At 45.7% G+C, this 25,662-nt stretch overlaps 1 protein-coding gene across 7 annotated transcripts in view; it reads right to left on the minus strand.

The window, feature by feature from the left end:
• The window catches only part of ASAP2 (ArfGAP with SH3 domain, ankyrin repeat and PH domain 2), a 200,340-nt gene that overhangs the window by 31,555 nt on the left and 143,123 nt on the right, over positions 1-25,662 (minus strand). For all 7 annotated transcript variants that reach the window (XR_010149630.1, XM_016946784.3, XM_016946765.3 and 4 more), the window contains 5 exons: positions 23,803-23,890; positions 18,608-18,656; positions 18,358-18,524; positions 15,790-15,923; positions 6,164-6,258 (listed from right to left, as the gene is read on the minus strand). Coding sequence is in view for 6 of the 7 variants with exons in the window: in XM_016946784.3 (XP_016802273.1) it covers positions 6,164-6,258; positions 15,790-15,923; positions 18,358-18,524; positions 18,608-18,656; positions 23,803-23,890 (533 nt within the window). In the remaining variant the exon portion in view is untranslated. The remainder of the gene's footprint in view (positions 1-6,163; positions 6,259-15,789; positions 15,924-18,357; positions 18,525-18,607; positions 18,657-23,802; positions 23,891-25,662) is intronic.

Genomic DNA, 25,662 nt, shown 5'->3' on the forward strand with positions numbered 1-25,662 from the left:
CTGCGCCATGTCCCTGGTAAGCACCGCTGGCCCCGAAACACAAAGCGGGAGTGGCCGCCATGTGGTTCTATGGCTGCACTGGTCTTCACTGCGACCTCCTGGGAACTGGCCAGGGGGACAACTCCCCCACGTTCTCTCAGCCCACCCGCCTCTCTGCCTTGTCTCCCTCCCCTCACTCCTAAGTTCTGTGATCTGACCTCACTGTCGCCCTCGTCACCTCCACGCCCTTCTTACCCAGGTCTTTCCAATCCGCATGCCCTGCGCCTCCTCCCCCAGGAAGGCCCTGCCCCTGCCCTCCACGCAGCCCTGGCCAACCTCTGTTCCAACATTCTCTACATGAAGGCCTGCCTGCCTCACTGCCCGACAGGCCCATGAGCTCCTTGGGGCATGGACTATGACCTCTTTTCTGTAGGCACCGTGCCTGGTATGAAAGGCAATATCAGATGAACTGAAATGAAATGGCAGTCCTCTTTGTGTTCTACTTTCTGGCCTTTATGTGGCAACATGCTCAGACTCCGCCCCATCCAAAGAGCCTAGAGAAGCAGGAACAAAAGGGGGCCAAAGAACCCTGAGTTCAAATCCCACTCCCACCACACACTGCTGCTTTGAACTTGAATAAGTATTTCATCTCTCTAGACTTGTAAGTCTGACTTGCGAAAATGCACACAATACATCCTCACAGTAGCACCAAGAGACATATGTGCGTCAACACACCTGCTGCAGCACACACAGTGGGTCCCGGGCCTTGGAAAGACCCAGTGAACTTACAAGAGGGAGAGCGAAACAGCAGCTCACTGGTCACAGAGTACATGCATTTTACAATCCCAATTCTGAAGGTTGAGGGTCACTGCCCAGGGACTCTTTGAATCTTGAGAATCAGGCAAGAGCCAGGCAGGGGCAGATCAGTTGCATCCGTTTGTAACACAGCACTGCCTACAATCTGAGGACACATGCGGCTGCTCCCCTTCAAGCTGGAGTCCCCGCACGGTTCCCTCCTGACCTCCGCTCTCTCACTCAGCTGACTATGGCAAGGGGCCATGGCTGCTGGAGCAGTTGTTGACTTTTCTGTACCTGCCCTAAATCCCCGTGGAACAACTGGCCCCCCAGAAGGGGAGCCTGAGCCCCCTGGACATGCAACTGGAGGCAGGGAGTAGAGATCCTGTCTACCCTGGGGTCCCTTGAAGATGGGCCAGCCTAAGATGAGAAGCCATTACTCCCACAGCACCCAGACGGAACTGAGTGGGCAGAGGTCTCTTGCCAGCGTCTGCAAGGCCTCAAATCTGCTTGTCCTTGGGTGCACGTGGCTCCTGGACACGCCGCAGCGTGAGGCTGGCTGGTGCAGCTGGAGAGGAAATCACGCCCCAGGGTGCCCGTTCCACCTGAGCAGGCAGCATGCTTCACAGCCCAGGAAGGACTTCCAGGGGCACCTGGTGAACTTGTGCTCTGGCACTTTCTATCACACTGCCTCCCTCCTGCTCCGGCTCCAGTTCTGCCCACTGTACAGGGCCTAGGTTAAGGCGGGTGCCTCAACTTCCCCCGGCACATGCTCCCCGTCCACACAGCGCTAACCTGTGCACTGAGCTCACTGCGGTGCTGGCTGACTTGTGTGTGAGACACGTGGTCTCAGTGGGTTCCCTCAACAGTGCCATGAGTTTTCATCCCCACCTGTAGGCACAACAGGCCCTCGAATAACATCATTTTGTTGTAATGTTAAGAAAAAAATCAATTCCCAGGCAGGGTCCCTGTCTGTGTGGAGTCCACCTGGGTTTTCTCCGGGCACTCCAGTTTCCCCCACATCCCAAAGCTGTGCATGCTGGGCTAACTGCTGTGTCTCAAAGGCCCCACTGCGACTGGGTGTGGACGTGGGTGTGACTGCGTCCCACAGTGGGACGGGGTCCTGTTCAGGGCTTGTTCCCACCCTGGACTTCAGCTGCCAGGACATGCTCCAGCCACCTGTGACCCTGAACTGGAATAAGTGGGTGAATCATTATCTTACTGGTTTTTATGATCTTTCTTTATCCCACTTAGTAGCCAGAATCTTTCCTAAATGTATGCATCGCTCATATTTCAATGTTTAATATTAGAAGTGTTCTGGGCCTTTATTCAAAAGTTTGGTGATGTTCTCATGATCAGAAATACATAGTAGGAACTGAACTCTGGTTTACATCAATTGGCATAGGGTAAAACTGGTTTCTTATACATCATTTTGCTTAAAGTCACAAGTTTCCAGAAACCTTTGAGTTTCTGGAACATTCAGGATTTAGTAGTACACTGAAGTCCATAAAGGGAAACTGGATTCTGTTTCCTCAGGCAGCTGGTGGGCCTACAAGGGAAGACCCATTTTATTCCTGGAGGTTCTCCTCTTAGGGCCTCCAGCACAGTGTGACACCCAGGGAGATGCTCCATTCCTGGCCTGGTGAGTGTCATGGTGGGCAGCCCATTTAATGATGTAAATGCCTCTTCTGACAGGCAGTTAGACTGGACAGTTGTCCAGTTTCATGCACTTTCAATCATCACTGTGGGACAATCATTACTGCGACCTCCACAGGAAAGGGATAGAGAGAAAGTGGACTTCCTTTACTTGTTTTTTAATGTATTTACTCATCTGCCCAGGGCTTGGAGGCCCCGAAGGCAGCTCCTACACAAACATGGGCACAGGTCTGTTTAACTCCACACATGCCCCCTGGTTTTGTGAAGGAGGTTTGCTTTGCTAATGTGATCCCTCAGATGGGGTTTCACCGTGTTAGCCAGGATGGTCTCGATCTCCTGACCTTGTGATCCGCCCAACTCGGCCTCCCAAAGTGCTGGGATTACAGGCGTGAGCCACCGCGCCCGGCCCTCCCTCTTTTTTTTTAATGACAGGCTTTTGCAGAAAAACAATTAACATAATGATACATTTGGTGTTCAGAGGAGGGGCTCTCCTTACACTTCTCAAGGACAGGGTGTGTATAATGGTCCCAAGTCACAAGGAGAAACAGTTCTGGCTCCTGTGAGCAAATACAAGCCTAGCTTCCCTGCTCCACCTCCCCTAGTTACACGTTCCTGACACCCCCAAGATCCATCTTGGGATTCACAGGCCACTAGAGGGTGTCCTTGGTTTCCCCTTCAACAGATTTATCTGCAGATGGTGTGCTGTTCTGAAATAAAGCTAGAAGCAGTGTATTCCTTTTCATCTGGAAGTAAAATACTAGCTTATTTAAGCAGGCACAGAGCTGGGAGTACTTGTTTGACTCGCTGATTCATTAAATAGTCACTGGTTCACCATAAGCAACATATTACGGTGGGAAAAACCAAAATGAGTAAGAAGTAATTCATCAGAAAAATATATGTAAATGCCTGAGTATACTATGAAGTGGGACGAAATGTTTTAAAATAGAGCCAAATGCTATAGGAGCACAGAGCCAAGAAAGTAATTTCAGTTGAGAAGGAATGGAAGTAGCTGATGTTTCGCCATCACACGGGTCATCCGCCCTCATTTTGAAAAAAGCCCGGGGTTGGGGGATGTAAATTTCTTTTTCAACAGTGCCAAGGCTGGAGGAGGGCTACAGTGCAGACAGAACGTTCATACTGAAGGGTTCCACGTTGACAGTGTTCGTTTTTTAGAATTGCCTAGCCCCAGAACAACCAAATGCCCTGCTTTTGTTAGGTACCCCTGGTGCTTGGAAGAAATGACACACACTTTGTTCAGAACTGACCGATATGACAGCATTACAGGGTGCTGGTACCGTCAGTGTGAGATGAAGCAGCCGAAAGAGCAGGTGTCAACTGCACAGCAGGAGCTGACCTCGCCATGCTGGATTCACGACGTTTCCTTCACCAAGCGGGACCCTCAGGCTCACCCAGGAAGAGCTCCTTCACCTTGAGTAACTCTCCACTGAAACTTAACTGGAGAGGACCCTCATTTTCAGGGTGTATGGAATCAATGCAGGGTACAGATGTGACTTCTGTCGCCCACAGGAAGAAGAGCAAGCAGGGCAGCTAATGCCAACCAGGCACTAAAACTAAGCACCACATGTCTGACCCCATCATCCCGCTCGTGCCCCCAATGCCTCTGTGAGGGGGAACGTTATCTCCCTTTTTTTATTACAGAGCTTAGGCTCAGAGAAGTTAAACAATCTGCCGGTGTCCCATGGCTCAGATAAGGATTGAGATATCTATGTCCCTACTGCCTCTCTAGGTTTGGGTAAAAATATAGATTTGAAACTTAGATCCTCATCAAGAGAGGATGATCACATTGTCAACCTCATGCCTGGTATGTAAAACCACACGTTATCCAATTCTCAAGGAAACGCGACACCACAAACACTTGTTACAGGATTCAAACATAAACTGACTTTAATCCAACAACAACTAAATCGCTCACCTGAGATACCTGATACCTGAAAGACTGTAATGGACATGGTCCCTGTTCACTCCCTCGCAATGTTCTGGCTCTTTCACTGTATCAAGTTACATCAGCAAAACGCAGAAAGAATACAGGTCCTGCAATCTCCGTTTCTCAAAGACATGCCACACAAAATGGTTAAAAAAAATCTAGGCCAGGTACAGTGGCTCATGCCTGTAATCCCAGCACTTTGGGAGGCCAAGGCGGGCAGATCACGAGGTCAGGAGTTCAAGACCAGCCTGACCAACATGGTGAAACCCCATCTCTACTAAAGATACAAAAAATTAGCTGGGTGTGGTGGCATGCGCCTGTCCCAGCTACTCAGGAGGCTGAGGCAGGAGAATCACTTGAACCCAGGAGGCGGAGGCTGCAGTGAGCCGAGATCACATCATTGCACTCCAGCCTGGGCAAGAGGGTGAGACTCCATCTTGAAGGGGAAAAAAAAATCTAAATTCTCTCCCTTTACAAAGGGTCCATACACTACCACCTATTTGTGAAACCACCCTTAAAGACACTGTTCACTGTTGCTCACTGTCCTTTGGGAAGACTCGTGTCATTAATTCTACTTCAGGCTTATTCCATAGAAAATGCTGTTTCTGTAAATGAATTTTTAAATACTTTTTCTTATCACATATTTTTCATTTTTCTCTGTCCTCCAGGACACGCTGACCCAGCCTCACCACTCAAATGCAGGTGCTCTGTTAACTGGCCCAGTAGCCTCTCTCCTTCCTTCCGTCTGTTTCACTTTGCATCACAACAAAACAGGTAAACCACCCATGTCCCCCTATAGACATAAGAGCCATAATACTAAACAGAGCTGAAGTCTAAGGCGAGCAGGACACCCACTGCCCGAACCCATGGGTCTCCCTGTCCACCTCTTCTCGAAGACTAGTGTGACATGGCCACTGACACTCTGATAAGATGGGCAAGAACATTCCTTGTTGTCAGCTCTGCACCAGGAGACACAAAAGCTTCTCCGCTGGCCAGGCACGGTGCCTCACGCCTGTAATCCCAGCACTTTGGGAGGCTGCAGCGAGTGGATCACCTGAGGTCAGGAGTTCGAGTCCAGCCTGGCCAACATGGTGAAACTCTGTCTCTACTAAAAATATAAAAATTAGCCAGGCGTGGTGGCATGTGCCTATAATCCCAGCTACTTGGGAGGCTGAGACAGGAGAATCGCTTGAACCTGGGAGGCAGAGGTTGCAGTGAGCCGAGATCGTGCCACTGCACTCCAGCCTGGGTAACAAGAGTGAAACTCTGTCTCCCAGAAAAAAAAAAAAAGCTTCTCCATCAAGTTTTGTGTCAACAATAACACAAACACAAACATTTTTTGAAGGAAGTAACACATTCCACATTTGCAAGGAGGCAAGGACGTTGGCAAGAAGGACGCTACATAATCACATATCTACCACAACCAGCCATCTCGGTGGCTCAGGATTATGCAGAGAGACCAAGACGGGGAAGTGACTCAACAGAACAGACAGCACAGGTGAAAAGTCCAGGGTCTTCCACCCACCAGTGGCAAGTGAGGCTCTCTACATACCCGCTGCACACACGCACAGCATCTGCGAAACCTGCCTGCTTTTGGCTTCTTCCTAAAAAAATTTCTATTTGGTCACCCAAAAGGTTAAAGTGACTAAGAAAACCCAACATAGGCTGATTTATTCCCTAAAGAAGCAACGACGGATGCACCCAAAACTTCTTATTCCCCTGCCTCCCGGGGCTCGGGCAAAGGCAAACCTTTACTCAGCAAATGAGAATAGCCAGTCCCATACTTACATGTCGCTGCCTGGGTTGGGTTTGACTGAGTCCTCAGCTGGTAGGCAACATTCCATGATCTCATTAAAGCCTGCATTCCCAATATTCTTGGCGAGCTGCAAAAATGAAAGTCTATTTCAGGATACTCAATTATTAATACATTCTACTGCTACACATTACCCATCCCCATCTGATGATTTATTTAATGGCCACTAAGAAATAGAGCAATAAAGTGGTTTGCCTTTAATGAAGATGGACAAAACCCAAAGCCCAAAGGTACCCATAAAATTAAAGATAAGAAGCGGCATGCCTATTACAGAGATGCATTGTCATAAAACGCGCTCTGGATAGAGTACAGACAGAGACAGGGAGAACCAGTAACTTGGTCCAATGTGAATTTCCATCCTTACCCACTCCTCCCAATGACCTGTGCCTCAACCAAAGTGAATCTATTTCACATCCTCAAACAACTTTACTTATGCCAGCTATGAGGTAGTTCTGGTAGAGTGAAGCGGCACTGAGTCAGGAAAGCTAAGACTCAGGTTCAAATCACAGCTCCATTACCGGCTGTGTGACCACAGGCAAGTCAGTTTCCCTGAGCGGCAGAGTTTTCATCAGTAAAATGGGATGATACCTATACTTCTGGGTTGATAAAATTTAGGTGAAAACAGTAAACTGAAACACTAAAAATGTAATGTATTAGCTCCAGATGTAAGGTCTTTACTTGCCAATCAATCTTCTGACATGTTAAACATTAAATTAACACATTCTTTTTTTTGAGACAGTGCCTTGCTCTGTTGCCCAGGCCGAAGTGCAGTGGCATGATCATGGCTTAATGCAACCTTGCTCTCCCCAGGCTCAGGTGACCCTCCTACCTCAGGTTCCCAAGCAGCGGGGACTATAGGCACACGCCACCACGCCCAGCTGATTTTTGTATTGTTTGTAGAGATGGGGTTTCACCATGTTGCCCAGGCTGGTCTCGAACTCCTGGGCTCATGCAGTCCGGCCACCTCAGCCTCCCAAAGTGCTGGGATTACAGGCGTGAGCCGCTGCGCCTGGCCAGGTCAGATTCTTAAACGTTTAATGAAATAATACCAAAAGGGAGCACCAAGCTCAGTGCTTTGAGAAAACATATTTTCATTTCCATGTTCTGCTGGGGAGTCAGTGACGCTTGTGATATTTCTGCTCTCTATTGATTATGCAGGCAGGCCAGGCATGGTGGCTCACACCTGTATTCCTACCACTTTGGGAGGCCGAGGCGGGTGGATCGGCTGAGCTCAGGAGTTCGAGACTAGCCTGGGCAACACGGTGAAACCCCGTCTCTACTAAAATACAAAAGAAATTAGCCAGGCATGGCGGCGTGCACCTGTAGTCCCAGCTACTCAGGAGGCTGAGACAGGAGAATTGCTTGAATCCAGGAGGTGGAGATTGCAGTGAGCCGAGATCACACCACTGGACTCCAGCCTGGGCGACAGAGCGAGACTCCATCTCTACAAAAAAAAAAAAAAAAAAAAAAAAAAAAAAATTATGCAGGCAAAGGAGTTAACAGACATGCTTTGGGAGAGGCTGCTGCAGCCTGAAATCGGGTCTATCTCTTGGGGGGAACTGACTGAAGGAGAGCCCAAGAGGTCTGGGTTAGATCCACTGGAACTTCCTGGCGGCAAATAACATCAAACGGTGAAATGGGCTAGTGGGCTAGTGGAGGATGCAGACGCAATTTTTTAAAAACAGAAGAATTATGCGGGGTAGCCTAATAGCTGGATGATGAGCTTTCCTAATTCAACCCGGCCCTTGACACGTGGAAAAAGCTTTTTCTAGGCGGCCCAAAGCATAAAACATTAACCAACTCCACCTCCTTGCTCAGTCCTGGCTCTGGGACCTCAAGCCATCAGTCAGGAGGCAAAAGCCTAGAGGCTGCGTTGCAATTTTCCCAGGGACAACAGAATGGTCAGGTGGCACACCACTTAAGGTGACAGGTACCTATGCACCAGGAAGCTAATGCCCTGTGAAGGGTTTCTCAGGCAGCTGGTGTCAGATCCAGGACTGAACCTCAATGTCAGAGCACCTGGTTTATAGCCAGGCATCATACAATCCAAGCAGGACACTGTCCCCAGGTGAGCACAATGGTTTTCCCAAGTTGAGTGACAAAAATCACTGTGGCCCCCTCTGTGAGCCAGGGGCCAACCACCCTGATGCCTCCTAGTTTGTGTTAAGCAGATGGGGGTGGGGAGATGGGAGGAGGAGAATTCCCCAGGAATCGAAGAGCTGCTTCCCTTCTGCTTGGACTTGGCTGGTTAACTGAGAGACAGCTGGTCCAGGGAGCCACCGCATCCATGTGTCACACTCATCCAATGCTAGAGAAACGTGCTACCTTGCAGTTCTGCCAAGTTCCAGTTTACGTCTCAGCCCATAGAGAACCCCTCCAGACCCATCGACAAAAGCAAAGCATTTGCAAATGGAGGCTGCAGGTGCCAGCAGGACAGGCAGGCAGAAACCAAGGGGGCAGGAAGGTGGGTGTCGACCTGAGCCCTGGCATCTCCTGCTTCTCACTGGCACCCAGAAGGAATCTGTGGGCTGCACTGAGGCAGAAATTGAGCCAGACTGGATGGAGGAGAGGAGGGAGTGTTTAAGTTCTGTATCACCCAGGGTAGCTCAGCCCAGTCCCTCGCCCTTCCTGTGGCCTCAGGAGCACACTCTGAGCCCCTCGTCTGTGCTGGGCATGAGGCATGAGGCACCCTCCTGCTCTATGGCAGCTCACTTCAACAAGGTAGCGATGAGTCAATAAGCCCTGGAAAAGAAGTTCATCCTGAACACTATGAGGACAGCGGCGCCAGGCCCAGATGAGCAGAGCAGTCCCTTGGCCAGGAGGCCCCTTTTCTTGGCACTCACCATACGGGGGAGTCCTCTGTGTGTGGGCGTCTCCCTCCCTGATGGCCACGCCCAGGACAGAGACACAGAATCACACACCGGTATGTCCTTAGCACCTACCTGAGCAGGGCCCACTGAGCCAAAATGAGGCTTTAGGTTTTATCTGGACATTGTTTTGAGAGTTTGGGGTGGGGCAGGGAAACCTCCTGGCCTGTTTTCATGTCTCCATGGGGAAGGACAACAATTGCTGTGACATTCTTCTCTGACTCACCCCAGGAGAGAACAGGCAAGTGAGAGAAACCAGACTTCCCTGACCGCTGAGCTCAGGAGACCCCAAGGTCAGCTCCTCCCTGATGTTAACTGGGCCCCTTGGATCCCCGAAGGGTGGAGGGCCTGAAGAGTGCAGTCCAGCTCTAAAGTACAGAGGGTAAAGGCCCAGACAAGGGAAGGGGCTTGACCAAACTGCTGCCTCCAAAGCGAAGAGCACAAAAGGACACTCTGGTGTGCAGGGAAAAAGTTTACATATGATGTCTTTACCTGACCCTTTAAAAGCTCTATTTTTGATGTAGTTTACAAAGTATATATTTCTTAGTAAGTGTAGGTACATCATATGTAAGTAAGTATATGCTTTGGTGCTCAATTTTTTCTGATAGACTTTGTGGTTTAAAAAATGTTCAGAATCTTGACTTTAAAAAAAAAGGCTAAAACACAGGCTCTGGAGTCTGATAGTTGGAATGTAAATCCTGCACTGGGTAAGTTTCTTAACCTCTCTGGTCTTTTTTTAAAAATGGAGCTCTCCATTTAGGTTAGATAATACAGTGTATGTAGAACACCTACAACAATGCCTGGAGCATAACAGTTCCTCCGTAAATGACCACTGATAGTCAATTTCCTGTTGCCCTAAGCAATTGCTTTTAGTATCTGGGTGGCACATTTCAGTCCTAGGTGAACTTAGAACGACAGTTGTAAGTCGTTAAGTTCTTCGTCTTTGAGGAGCTTTCCTCTCCACATGCTCTCTTTCAGATCAGACTGTGTGTTGACCCGCTTTAACATTTGACAGCTTATTAACAACCGTATGAGAACAGAAATAGAAGTCGAGAAACAGAAAGCTGAGTCAGTAAATATTTGGTAATGTTCTTGACGCCTGTTTTTTAACTTGATGTTTTTTTGTTTTGAGACAGGGTCTTACTCTGTCACCCAGGCTGGAGAGCGGTGGCACAATCTCAGTTCACTATAGCCAACCTCCTGGGCTCAGGTGATTCTCCCACCTCAGCCTCCCTGATAGCTAGGACCACAGGCATGTACTACCATACTCAGCTAATTTTTTTTTTTTTTTTTTTTTTTTTTGTAGAGATGGGGTTTTGCCATGTGGCCCAGGTTGGTCTTGAACTCATGGGCTCAAGTGATCTGCCTGCCTCAGCCTCCCAAAGTGCTGGAGCTATAGGTGTGAACCACTGCGCCTGGTCTCATAAGATTTTTAAATGACTGACTCAAATTCAATTTCAGAATATCAAGAATTCCTTTATTAACTTCATGTATGATAGTGAAATTGATCATGATAGTAGTACCCTAGTACCAGTGATACTGTTTTTCATATGACCTGAAAAATCAAAGCTGAAATCATGATCTACATTAAGAAGGAAATTTATCTTTTTAAAATCTGTGTTTACCAGAAAGGTTTTCCCAAAGTAGGTTTGCTTTAGAATCTAAAGATACTAAGCTGGTGTGTGCTAAAGTAGTTAAGATGACATGATTCCCCAGAACTAATTAATACTTCAATTATGCAACTTCCATTCCATTGGAAAAGAAGTAATGCTAGGCTGCAGGCGGTTCATGCCTATAGTCCCAGCACTTTGGGAAGCCGAGGCTGGAAGACCACTTAAGCCCAGAATTCCAGATTAGCCTGGCCAATATAGTGAGACCCTGTCTCTATGGAAAAATTTTAAAAAATTAGCTGGGCATGGTGGCACATGCCTATAGTCCCAGCTACCCAGAAGGATCGCATGAGCCTGGGAGGCAGAGGCTGCAGTGAACCGAGATGGCACCACTGCACTCCAGCCTGGGCGACAGAGCAAGAACCTGTCAAAAAAAAGAGAAAGACAAGACCTACAAATGACTAACAGGTATATGTATGAAAAAGTACACAGCATTAATCATACAAATCATCAGGGAAATGCAAATTAAAACCACAATCATCTCACACCTGTTAGAATGGCTTTTATCAGAAAGACAAAAGATAACAAGTGTTGGCAGGAATGTGGAGAAAAGGGAAGGCCTGCACACTGGGTGGGAATGTAAATTATTATAATACAACCATTATAGAAAATGGTTATGGAGGTTCCTCGAAAAACTAGAACCACCATATAACCCACTTCTGGCTATTTACCCAAAAGATCTGAAATCAGTTTGTTGAAGACACGTCTTCACCATCTTGTTTACTGCAGCACTATTCACAATAGTCGAGATAGGGAATCAACCTAAATGCCACCAATGGACGAATGGATTTTAAAAATGTGGTATATATACATAATGGAATACTATTCGACCTGGAAAAAAGGACATTCTGTCATTTGTGACAACATGGATGAACCTGAAGGACATTATACTAAGTGAAATAAGCCAGGCAAAGAAAGACAAATCCTGCAAGATCTCATTTATATGCAAAATCTAAAAAAGCTGAACTCATAGAAGTGGAGAGCAGAACTATGGTTACCAGGGGTTGGGGGTGGGCATGTTGGTCAAAGCATGCAAAATTTCAGTTAGGATGAATAAAGTCTAGGGATCTAGTGTACAACATAGTGACTCTACTTAATAATAACGTACTGTATACTTAAAAATTTTGTTTTGAGACAGTCTCACTCTGCTGCCCAGGCTGGAGTGCAGTGGCAAGATCACAGTTCACTGTAGCCTCAACTTCCTGGGTGCTCAGGTGATCCTCCTGCCTCAGCCTCCCAAGTAGCTGGGACCACAGGTACTTGCCACCACTCCCAGCTAGTTTTAAAAAATTATTTGTAGAGATGGAGGTCTCCCTATGTTGGTCAGGCTGGTCTTGAACTCCCAGACTCAAACAATCTTCTCACCTCAGCCTCCCAAAGTACTGGGATTACAGGCACCGGCCACCACACCAGGCTCAAGAGAGTAGATTTTAAGTGTTCTCACCACAAAACATAAGCAAGTGAGGTGACAGATATGTTAACTAGCTTGATTTAGTCACACACAATGTATACAATATACTAAAACATCATGTTGTACACTATAAATACATGCAATAAAAAATTATTAATTAAAAAAATAAAATCCTTTGCTGTCACAGCACGTCACCCTGAAACAGAGGCTGTTCTATTTACCCAAAAGAGGAGAGATGCTACTCCTGTGAGAGAACCTGTCCAGGCTGCACCCACCACTCTCCTTTCACAAGGCACCAAGGGGCCTAATGAACACTCACTATACAATAAAACATACTTCAATAAGCAAGTCAGCCGAGGCCCTGCATGGCATGCAACTCTGAATTGGAAAGGTTCGTAAGAACAGACAACCAGACAGACCATGCATGGCCTCCCTGGGGGTTCACATGCTAGCACATGGGGACCATTTTTCTGAAAGGATTTTGTTAAAGGAGATAACAATGATAACTAATACTTTATGGTTCTTAACGGTGTGTCAGACATAATTCTAAATATATACACACACACACACACGCAGAGAAAGAGATAAGATAAAGAGGTAAAAAGACTTCAGGAAATCCTTCATCCCAGTACCTGATTGTCTAAGCAAAATAAAACAATCTGGATACTTTTAAAAGGCTTGAGGCCAAGCGCAGTGGCTCACACCTGTAATCCCAGCATTTTGGGAGGCCAAAGCAGGAGGATTGCTTGAGTCCAGGAGTTCGAGACCAGCCTGGACATGGCGAAAGCCCATCTCTACCAAAAATACAAAAATTAGCCAGGCGTGGTAGCACTTGCCTGTAGTCTCAGCTACTGAGGAGGCTGAGGTGGGAGGATTGCTTGAACCCAGGAGGCAGAGGTTGCAGTGAGCTAAGATTGTGCTACTGGACTCCAGCCTGGGTCATGGAGTGAGACCCTGTCAAAAAAAGAAAAGGAAAAGGAAAAGAAAGGAAGGAAAGAAAGAAAGAAAAAAGAAAAGAAAAGAAAGAAAGAAGCCTTGAAATTTCCAAGCTTTGCCAATGAATACTAACACCTGACACCCTATGTACTGCTTAACTGAAGGGCTAAGGAATAAGGTTTAGAGCCACGACATCATGACCACACTCCTAGCATACGAAAAATGGATTGGGGGAGCCGTGGGGAGATGTCCACCTCCTGTGAACCACAGAGGACCAGCCAGAGCTCAGGGAAAGCAGGGTTGAAGGGAGTAAATCCTACCTAATTCACTGCTGTCTCTACTTTTCCTGATAACCACTGAGGAAAAAAGCCTTGGGTAAGGGAGAGTTTAAAACTCTGGAAGCAATTAGATTTTGAAAATATCTGCAGACATTGATTAAGCAGGCACTGGCTGATTTCTCATTGTGGGTGACAGCCAACCAAACTTTAAACTCCTACAAGAATGCAGATGGAGGCTCTGGGAGACGGAAATGGAGAATTTAACCAGGCATTAGAAGTCACCTCATCGTTTCATCAAGACAGAACAACATATTCCTTTCACCTTTCTTTGGCGTTTTCTTCTTTAGTAGGCAACTCAGTCTCATGAAGAACATGAAATTTCTGAGACACATTTAAGAAATTATAACAGATGGTGGGGTCGGGCTCCTACCAGCTCATAAGAGTCAACTGTTAAAATTTCAGGAATTTTGCAAGCCAACTGTTAAGCACTGCTACTATTAAAAATTATGCTATATAAACTCATAATTATGTTACATTAATAACTAAAGTATATGCTCAAAACTCATCACTTCCTAATTATACTGCATTTTACTATTGTCCATGTTCATGAAGTTATTTACATCCACTGTGTTTGCATAGTGAATATACTATATAATGAACATCTTTTTCCAACTTCACATTCAGTAATTCACTTAGGTAGCTTGAAACTGGCTATTGTGGGAGTATTTACACCATGAGAACAGGCAGGTTGCAAACCAGGGTTCTTTTTTCTCCAGAGCTGACTGTTAAACATTCGTTGGGGATGGTGATAGGGAAGGACAGTAGAGATGTTTAAATGTTTATCATCTAGCAAGACAACCCACTAAAATGCCAATTTGTGTCCCAGGCTCCTCAAAGGTTTAAGTGTGAGGTCTGGAATCAGATTGAAGAGGCCCACACCCCAGATCTGTCACCTTAAAAGCTTCATAACCCTAGGCATACTGAAACATTCTAAGCCTCAGTTTCCTCCTCTGTAAAATAGGGATAATATACCAAGGTCATCAGGTTGTTACTGGAGATCAAATGAGCCTAGTATATATAAAGTGGTCTGCAAAATACATAGTACAAAATAAACAATTATTACGTCATCTTGAATCACTTAACACTTTCCATTGTTTTAAGAAAATCAGTAAAAGAAACAACTGCCATAGTTCACCAGTGTTTACTGAAAAGTACTTTGTGCTTCTTTGAAAATGTACCATGACAATCTCCAAACTACGCCATCATCAGTTATCCAAGAGATACCACATGTACACCTGTGCACCTCTCTAAGCTGTAGGTTACGTGCATTATTACATGAACAATAATTGCTGTATGTAACCAGGAAGGCACTGTTTGGAGTTCCTTAGTTTTAAATTTTAAGTGAGTCTAGCTTAGTTTTAAACTGTAAGTAACTAAGGATGTTACTAACTAGGCTGCCAGGATCCACTGTAGTTTCTCCCAACTCTGTCTTTCAAGACCATAAAGGAATTCCTAAAAGACTGGAAAGGTTTGACAAGAGAGTTCAAAATGCATTCGAAGTTCAGACACACTGGATTCGAAGTCATCAATAAGACTGATGGCCCCTTGAGAGGAACATGGTCCACAACTATTGATTTTCTGTCAAGACTATTGCTCTTGACATTAAATTCCCTACATGTAAACTTTTAAATTCAACATTAAAATCAATGGCAATCAATATCTACTTACTGTTTACTGTCAACACCCAGCTATCCCAGGAGAGAATTCAAGAACTGCTTTCTAGGGAAGACAGTCATGAAAGCTCATGTATTAGGTGGCCAGAAGCACCCTGTCTGATGGACCTTGTGGGACTACAGTCTCGATACTCTTGAAAGCCACTTCACAGAAAATGCTTCTGTCTCCTCCTATCTCTATCACATGGCTTAAGTGTTACCAATGAACCAAGAATGAAAGACTTAAGAAACAAAGGCAGTAAAAATGAAGACCAATATCTCCCCCAGTGGGGGACAATCTGGGGTAGGGAGAAGTCGGAGGCTTGAGGCAAGTTGTCACCACAGCCTTGTCAGAAATCGCTGGTGATGAGGGAAAACAAGTACTTTCCTGTCTTTAGACGCTGCATTCCACATCTGTCTAATGGATGGGGTGAGCTGGCCTATGTCACCATCTTACTCCATTTCTGTAGAATCTCACACCACTCTCAATGCTCCTGTTTTGGTTTCACTCCCTTTTATTCATTTAAGAATAAAGTTTTGCAAGAAGAAGTGCCCTCAACCACAAGTAGCTAAAAATGAAGAATTATCAATGAGTTTCTAATTATCCAAACCCATCTGGCAACATATCAACAACCACTAGCTTACCAAAATGGATTAGAATGCCGAAAGTAAAATTTAGCTTACAGCTCATTTGTCTCCAATCTGAAATCAAGGATTTAAAAATTACCAGCAGCTCAGATGTTCCCAGTACATCTAAAGTCAGGGACTGCATCCTGGAATAATGAACCCCCAGCTCTCGGTGGATTCCGGAACACTCGATGCAGGTCAGGATGCCCAGGTTGGTGGAAAGCCATGTAGGATCTGCCAAAGAGAACAGGGCAGATTTGAGCTTCCAGTAAAAAAGAGGGTCAGGAGTCACATCTTTCTTCCTGCATAGTTACTGAACAAGCAGTTCTGAGCATGAGCATTTTCTGATCCTTAACACAGCTGGAAACTTTGTCCATAATTACCACCAATTTACACGCAATACCCAAATATGCACATATCTACTCTCCCTCTTCTTCCCTCTCTCTCCATCTTCCCATCCTTCCATTCATGTGACAGGTGCTGTGTGTGCAAAAATAAATAGGACACACTCCAGTGACCAAGGGCTCCTCAATGGCTGGTGGTGAAAACACACCATGCCCATCACCAACTTGGTCACACTAGCAGAATGCAGCAAGAGGAAAACAATGAGACCAGCCAAAGTCTACTTGTAAAAGCGGAATAGGCTTAAAACATATGCATCTATAGATGCTGATAATAACAGAGAACGTACTATGTACATAAGATATGCTGTGTTCAGCATGCTGGTAGTAGCAATAACAGTTTGTGTTGTTAAGAGCTTCAGAAATCACAGAGCACTTTTGTATCAAATCTAAGAGTTCCATGAGATGACCAGGGCAGGGATTTTTATCTCACTATATGGCAGAGACAGCTTCGCAATGCTCAGGCTCGAGGTCGCCAGGGAGTGCAGAGCAGACTGTGGCCCTGCCTCTACCTGAGTTCAAAGCCACGTTTTCCCCTCACAGCTCGGCTACTCACTAACATGACCTACCATACGTTTAGCAGATGATAGGGACCCACAAAATGCTTGACAGATGAATGTGGAATTTGCTAAAAATGGGAAATTAAAAATAAGATGTCCTTGAGTACATCATCACAACCCATAAATACAATTCTCTTCAGAACTGTTTGTTGCCCTGAGAAACTCATGGCAGGTAAATATCGCAACTTACGGCAGGTAAATATCACAACTTTAGTCAGTAGGAAATCATGAAGTTATTTTTTAAATGTTCAAGTTATTAAAAATGTTATCCATGTTGGAAAACCTTCTTGGCGTCTGTGTCTGCACTTGTGTAGGACGACTCCACTGTATCTATGTGCTTTGCGGAGGTACAAGCATCCATTTAGGTGACTCTACATCATTTTTATATTACCCACATTGTCTTGGCATTTTAAAATAATGAGTACATACCTTTGAGTTCTTTATCAAAGCGTATGAAAAACCCAAATCGTAGACTCTCTTTACCCTTTCTCAAGAAAGACCACGATTCACTACTTATCACCCCCTACCTCATCTCCTGCCAGAAACGTATTTTCGGGTTTTTTGTTTGTTTGTTTTAAATATAGTCTCATTTTGTTGCCCAGGCTGGAGGGCAGTGGCGTGATCTCAGCTCACTGCAACCTCTGCCACCTGGATTCGAGTGATTCTCCTGCCTCAGCCTCCTATGTAGCTGGGACTACACGTGCGCACTACCACGCCGGCCTAATTATGGTATTTTTAATAGAGACGAGTTTTCACCATGTTGGCCAGGCTGGTCTTGAACTCCTGACCTCAAGTGATCCGCCCGCCTCAGTCTTCCAAAGTGCCGGGATTACAGGCATGAGTCACTGCACCCAGTCGGTATTTTTTTTTTTTTTTCAATGGATCCAAGGCCAAATACAGTCTTCAGGTTCATGGGAACCTAAAGGTAATTCTCAACTGTCCACTCTATTTTGGTTGTGTTTGGTTTTTTAAGAAAAATTGTCATAGAATTAGAGGAATGAAAAGGGGATTAACCATTCTAGCCAAGCCTCCATCTTTTTCATTTTATAAATGTTCAGAAAATGCACCTGTGTAGTCCCTGACCCCCACTCCCCACCATTGTGTCTCAATTAGAATAAGCAAATTCCTTAAATCACATCCTACTATAAAGCCCCTAATATGCTTTATCAAAATGTAAAAATAAAATCTTATTTCACAGAATGTGTCAGCTGAAAGGGACCTGTCCCTTCACTTTACAGACAGGAAAATCGATGTTTAACAAAGCAAGTGGCTCTCCCAGGGTCACAGAGCCAGACAATGGCTTAAAGCTACTTCAGAAGTTCTGCAAAGTAGGATAAAGGGAGAAGAGAGCAGATTCCAAGAAAGGAAGCCCATCCACATGCAGCCTCTCAGCCCACATGACCTTGAGTTCACCCTCACTGTACCCTTCAGTTTTCATTTCTCAAAAAGCATTTCAAACTTTGCAGCTCTGTCAAACCCTCTTTACTCAGTCCTGCTCTGGGGCCCGGCAGGCAAACATCTTCCCGCCCCTCTCCCCTGCCGCGGTCTGCACAGTTCATTAAGCATTTGTGTAATGGGATGAACTCAGGCTGAGCTGCACTTAATTTCGTGTTTGAAATGAAAGTGAAAATCAATGAATGGATTCTGTGAATCAGAATGGGATTGAAATGTCCTAGAGCCCAGGGTCGGGTGGGGTCCCTGGGTCACCTGGCGCCCCACAGTCACAGCAGACGTCATTGCCCGTCATCCTCTGCACTTCTGAGATGATCTCCTTTGTCAGTTCTTGGACGATGTTATTTTCTCCAGTATTGTCATCCCCCTTAAATGCATTGTTTAAAGCTTCTTCTTTGCTATTTTGCAGCACAGACATCCATCTAGAAAAACAAGAGCGACGTTGTGTTGAATTCCACAAACAACGGGTGAGTCCAGCCCAAAGTCCCACCACCATGTAACTTACATTTGACATTCCTGTTCATCTTCAGCTTGAAAGTGGTAAGTTCTGTCATCTGCATAGCAAGAGGAATTTCAACTGTGAGCCCAGACAGCAATCCATACACAATTCCAAAAGAAAATAGTTTCTAATTAGCCTCTGGAATAATCTTAGCTCTCTGTTAGGAAATTACTGATTTGTATAAAATCAGGCACTCCCTCATATCCTCCAAATGTCTGCCTTCACCAACGGTGGCATTCTAATGCAAAATAAACCTGCGCTTTCCCTCATTCAAGTTTTAAAAGACACCGCTTCTAAAAACTGAAGCTATTCAATGAAAACCATCACTATCCTCTCAATAGCTTCATTTTAACTCACTACAGAGTTGGCCCCCAAAAATTAATTGTTCAAGTCCTTTGAATAATAAAAACCTTTTTTAAAAAGAATATCTTAGAAGTTTTCTGGCTTTCTTAGAAAAAGATTAGTATGAGAAATTCTAAGAATAATATGCTTTGAGAATCAAATACTAGAAATGTAGCTAAATCAAGAAGAGTGTGTTAAATAATGGTCGAATATAAAATCCTACACTCACATACTGCTGGCGTCAGCACCGTTTTACAAGTGTTTTGCCAGGCTGTGGACCTCTGTGTGTGTGCAGCAGGGAGGCGGCTGTGTGGGATGTGGCAGCATCATTCTGTGCTGCTCTTGCCAAAAACATATAACCTCAATCCACTCATGAGAAAACACTAGAGAAATCCAAATTAAGGGGAGTCTGACCAAAAAACAGGTCAATACTCTTTAAGAAGGCATCATGAAAAACAAGTGAGACTACAGAACCGATACAGACTGCAAGAGACCAGGATAAAATCACAACTAAATGTAACATGGGGTTCTGGATAGAATTCTGGAACAGAAAAAGGACATTTGGGGGAAAACTGGTAAAATCTGAGTAAGATTTTTAGTTAATAGCATCAAACCAATGTTTCCTGGTTTTGATAACTACAGAAATATGATTGGATAACATGTACCACGGACTACTGGATAACTGTATTCAGATGTTAACAGAAGGGAAAGCTGGGGGAGGGATATATGGATATTCTCTGTCTAAAAGCAGTCTAAAACCAAAGCAAAAAATACAATTAGATTTAATAAAGAAAAGCAGGGGCAGGGGAATCCAGCTTTTGCAGATGGCAGAATGACGACAAGTACCAATTCTCTTCTTAGGGAAACACAACGAACATCTGTGCTCCTAAAAGTGAGTGGACACGCCACCTCTCTGTAGTGGTGTTTACTCCTGAAAGCACGTTGGTTCTTAGAACAACTCTTGGTAAGTGACTGGGTGAGGGCTGAAGCCCAGAGAGGCTAAGCTGTGAAAAACAAGCATAGCCAGCAGCAGAACTTGGTTCCTGGACTTCTGGCCCGACCACTTTCTACAACACCATGGCATCTTTTTCTTTTTCTTTTTTTTTTTTTTTGAGACGGAGTCTCACTCTGCTGCCCAGGTTGGAGTGGAGTGGTGCAAACGTGCAGTGCACAGCTCGCTGCAGCCTCAATCTCCCAGGCTCAAGCGATCTTCCCACCTCAGCCTCCCAAAGTACTGAGATGACAGGCGTGGGCCACCGCACCTGGCTAATTTCTGCATTCTGACGTGTAAAAACTGCACAAGCAGGAGGCAAACCTCTGAGGAAAAACTTCAAGCAAGAATCCCCTCCACTACACTCTCTTTAAAGATGCTACAAATAAGCGGACGGCTTCCAGAGCTTCAGCCGTGAGGGAGAAGAGCAGGAGGAGACAGAGGGGGCGATCGGAGCACTCAGGTGCTGGTGGCCAGTGAAGGGCAGCTTCTGGCCAGGGCTCTGCCTCTACTGGCCGCTAACCTGCCATGTGGACCTGGAAGGTCATTGACTCCCTCTGGCTCCATCCTACTCAGGGGACTCACTTGGGCCACCTCACAATTCTCCTGTTCCTTCCATCCCGCCCAGGGTGCCTATGGGGTTCGCGGATAATGGCTCAGGACTTGAATTTGCTATGAGTGGGGTCGGTCTGCGGGCAACGGATTGGATGAGCTCCCAGAAGGGCCGGCCTTGCCACAGAACCATCCTCCTAGAAGAGCCCATGCTCATTTACATCTTTTTCTTTTTTTAAAGAGACAAGGTCTCCCTCTATTACCCAGGCTACAGTGCAGTGGCACAATCACAGCTCACTGCAGCCTCAAACTCCTGGACTCAAGTGATCCCCCCACCTCAGCCTCCCAAGTAGCTCGGACTATAGGTGTGAGCCACTGCCCCCGGCCCCAATTCCACCTTCATGAGAATAGGAAGCCCCTGTTTAGGAGCAAGGATGGTAAAGGAGCATCTTGTAGGAAGTAACCGCAACCAGCCAGCCAGTCTATTGCTCTTCTGAGTTCTCTGGGCAGATTCCAAGATGAACTGACCAGATGAGGAAGAGGAGGAATGGGTGACCATGGGGTGCCTGGCAGATGCACACAGAAAATATCACCCTCACTGCCTCAATGCATGTGCCTCCACTTGACTTCCCCAACTGCCCAAATGTCTTTTTTTTTTAAGACAGTCTTGCTGTGTTGTCCAAGCTGGAGTGCAATGGCACGATCACAACTCACTGCAACCTCAACCTCCTGGACTCAAGCGATCCTCCCATCTCAGCTCCCTGAGTAGCTGGGACCAAAGGCACATGTCACCATACTGCACTATTTTTAAATTTTTTGTAGGAGGTCTTGCTATGTTGCCCAGTCTGGTCTCGAACTCCTGACCTCAAGCAATCCTCCCACCTTGGCCTCCCAAAGTGCTTGCATTACAGGCATGAGCCACTGCCTGGCCCACCCAAATATCTTGAGAGTTCAAAAGCATCTTGGTGATGCTCATCCCATGAGGCTGGTGAGGAAGTAGAGAAGGAATCTGAGAGGGGTGAAGACAGATGCTCCTGAATCAGCCAGAATCAGGTCTTGACCCCATGTCCCTCACCTTCTCAGGATGTTCATCAAATCACGGCTTATACTGCAGCCAGGTTTCCTGTGATGACTCTCTGGGGTATCTGGCCAGTTTTCAACCCAAACCCACATACCCCTGCACAAACCATTTTCACTACAGATACTCATAGGAAGGCACCTTTTGAAAACTCACTGAGGATGAAGAATTTGCAGGACTGGAATTCATTTTACCCACTGGAAGACAAGCAGGGAAGGAGGAGGGATAAGAGCTCTTTTCAAAGACGACAAGGGACTCTAGCAAACTCATGACACTGCCCCCAACTGGGCTCAGCAAACCTATCTGGGCATCACAGGCTACAAGTCCTTCCTGAAGATGTTTCAATGCATCAGGCTGCAGCAAAGACACTGGCAGGATCTTGGTAAATATCAGTTGGCCACAGAGCTTGTGTGTGGCCAGATTCACAGAGGACTGCATTCCCACACGTGTAAGGGCTGCAGTAACTCACACCCAGAAGGGAGGCATGCACACTTGCCATCTACTGATCCTCCCTGCTGCCTGCTGTGTTGTAAAAAGGTGTAGGCTGGGAATACATTGGAGCAAGTGCTTCTGCACATATGGCATCTAGCAGGGTCTCCCTGCGGAGCATGCTGGAGGGGCCTGGGGCAGTTGAGGGAAGAAGTCCCTACACCCACCTCCAGGTGATAGGTTCACTATTATTGCTTATGAGTTAAGGATGGGCATTTTAACGCATGGCTTCTTGCGTGTTACCAGTTCAGAAAACGGAAAGGCCTAAAACCCTCTGAGTTAGCCCCAGCCACTGGCAGACATCAGATTACACCATCAGGTTTTCTGAAACTCTTCAATTCAAGCCTTTTTTGCTAGCTAGACACAGGTATCCCAGCAGTGGTGTGTGTGTGTGTTTGTGTGTGTGTGTGTTTGTGTGTGTGTGTGTTTGTGTGTGTGTGTTTTAAAGAGTTAGGGTCTTGCTATGTTACCAAGGCTGGACGTCTACTCCTGAGCTTGGGTGATCCTCCTACCTCAGCCTCCCGAGTAGCTGGGACTACAGGATCACATCACCACACCTGGCTTGCAATCACATTTTAAACTCTGGCCAGTACTCAGCATTTTATAACATCTTGTATGAATGAAAGGCAAGCTTTGATGAGAATTTGTGGACCTTACTAGACTGAGTCAGGATGGGTGTTTGACACAGGATAAAGTCCATTTTATTTTACAAATCAGTCTAGAGTCTGAAGAACAGAATAAATGGTACTGGAACCCTCTGCACATATCACAGTGCTCAACCCTCCCCAGAGATTCACACAGAGGGTATGAGAAGGGGAACAGGGAGGATAAGAGCAAGCCATTGTGGGTGAGGTGGAGTGATAATTACCCGCAGTTTGCTGGGAGCGCTGAATCACATAATAAATGACTTCCTAGCCCTCAATAATACAGGTCAACTGACATTTGAAAAGGTAGCCATCTCCCGCTCAGGGGTACTGAGGCACAGAGAACAGCACCGCCTTCCTACAGTACACAGCCCGGCATGGTCCTCTGCAAATGTAACTCTTGCGCCCAAATCCCCAGTGACTGCCTCTTCAAAGGGGAGACTGGCCCTTTCTTCCCCTAGACTGTAACCCTGCCACACAGAACTACCTAGGAAAAAAGGTTTATCTTATTTTCTTTTAGACATCATGGGCCCTTTAATTTAGGGGGTGCTGAGTAAACATTCACCACAATGGATGGTTCTGTGGGGATTCTTTTGTGAACACCACAAAAAGGAAAAGCACAGAGAAGCAGAAAGACTATTCCTGTGGTGAGGAAGAAAAACAATTTCAAACACTGAAGTTTCAAGGGCCCTGTTAAAGACCCTCATTTTAGCATTTCTAACATCACCCAAATTATGTAAGTTCTTGAAAACAGAATTGTCCTCCTTCTCTCTTTTTCAAATGAAGGAGTTGTAGGCTTGTGGGCTTCTCTTATAGGATCTCCTTATTTAGGAACAGGAATGCTGAGGCTCAGAGAGCCAGGTAATGTCTCAGGACTACAGCGCCCCCAAGGAGCAGAGCCAGCCCTCAAAGTCAAACCCTCAACTAGAAAGGCTGGCAAGCCAGCAGTTACTAATGGAACACAAAGCACGCATATCACTAGAAAAAAGGGTATGTCTCTTCAAAAAGCAATTCTTCCGAATGCAGTGTTTGAAATGTGAAGGACGCCCCAGAGGAGTGCATAAGACAACGTCTCTATGGCGCGGCATCTCAGAGGGAGCCTTACGTGAAATAAGGTCAAAGCACTTCTTCTCCTCAGGGTTGGTCTTCACCTGGCAGGTTAGCAGGTTGAGCTTTGCAGGAGGCCGGTTAGCCTGTTTAAAAGCAAAAAACAACAAAAAAGGTTGGGGTTGGGTGGAAGGAATGGAAAATCATACAGTATCAATCCTCACGAGATACAGCAACAGCAAGCTCTTCACTAGTTTGCAAAGGTGGCCTTCAGACTTGACAGAGGAAGGCTTGACTGGGACAAGTTACAGAGGCCTTTGAACTTCGTCTCCACAGAGGGCAACTGCCTCCCTGCAAGGGCACCTTGGTGGTCTACACAAACCCACCTGGACAAGAGGACAAGCGATGCCAGCTTTGAGGCTGCTGGCAGTGGGTGCCTTCAGATCAAGATATTGCATGGCTAAGCCCAAAACATTCGGTTCTGATTCCTACCAACAACACAGATGATTTGCCAGGTAACTTGGGCACCCAGATCAATTTCTGGTGATCTTAAAAGCGTTTTTTCTTAGCATAAACCTCACTTCCGGCAGAGAAATTATTTTCCTACTGTTTGAAGTGGTGACAGATAATAGACTCACATTCCTAAATGCCAACCATCCCTGTCACTTAAGTTTCAACAAAACATACTTCATTCACATCTGTAACCCCCAAACCCTCTCCCCCACACACGACACCAAGCGATCACAACATACTTTCATCAGAGGTGTATGAAAAATGGCTATTTTATTACAGTTTCAAAAAAAAGATCATACTTAGTCCAAGAAAGCAAAGGACTAAGGGTAAGAAGATAATTTCAGAAACAAAAATTTCGAACAGCAGAATACCTCTTAGAAATCTTGGAGGAATATCCAAATAGGAGTGGGCTTATCTTACCCACCTACCAAGCTGCTAAAGGAAAGATCAAATAAGAATGTCTTAAACTTCCATCGTTCTTGGGCCCCACTTCCCTTGGCCACCGGTCACTTCAAGATGAAAAAAACCTGAATTTGGGATTAATCCAGATACATACACATATGCATCTACACCTGGACAGACCTGTGAAACCCTCAAGCACTTACAGGCCCAGCAGCTTCCTTCCAGTAAGTCTACAGAGTTAGGGTGGGAGAGTTGAACCCATCCTTGCAGCGTGAAGGATTTGGGTTAATAAATGTAAGTTTGGACTAGTGAAAGTCAGATAAAGTCAGATAAACAGGGTTGTACTAGAGTCTCCTGGTGCGTGGCTGTGTTGGTGGTCTTTTTCCTCTACAGGTTAGTCAGATATTCTCCATAATCTGTAGATATCTCAGAGAATTCCTGGATCGTCAGAAATCAGTATTAGAAGATACCAAGCTCTGCCTAATCTTGTAAATCTGGACACTTTCAAGTGAAAGCACCACTGATTGTGGATTGTTACCAATCGGATTACCTAACTTATCCAGGAAGCAATACAGCAAATGATCTATTTCTAGAAACATGGTTACAAAACATGTATGCAACCAAGTACTTTAACACGGGTGTCAACCCACCCATACGTAGCCTGTGTCTATTCTGTTACCTCCCTGTGATGACACAACTATACATGTGCAAATTTTAGGGCTACTTCCAAATTGTGGGGTCTTAGATATAGGAATAACTCCTATATCTAAGGTTTGTGCGCTTTGATAAATACAGAAGCACCTTCATGGACAAAATAATGACTTTGAATAACAATAGCTACATTTACTCAGCTATTTTTATTATATACCTATACAAGGCAGGCACTGTTCTAAACATTTTTCATGAAATAATTCATTTAATTTTCCTAACTGCCCTTTGAGGTAGGAACTACACCAATTTTGTAGCTAAAGACACTGGCCCGGACAGACCAAATAATCTGGTT

This window comes from Pan troglodytes, chromosome 12 (genome assembly GCF_028858775.2).
Source record: "Pan troglodytes isolate AG18354 chromosome 12, NHGRI_mPanTro3-v2.0_pri, whole genome shotgun sequence".
Classification (NCBI taxonomy): Eukaryota; Metazoa; Chordata; class Mammalia; order Primates; family Hominidae; genus Pan; species Pan troglodytes.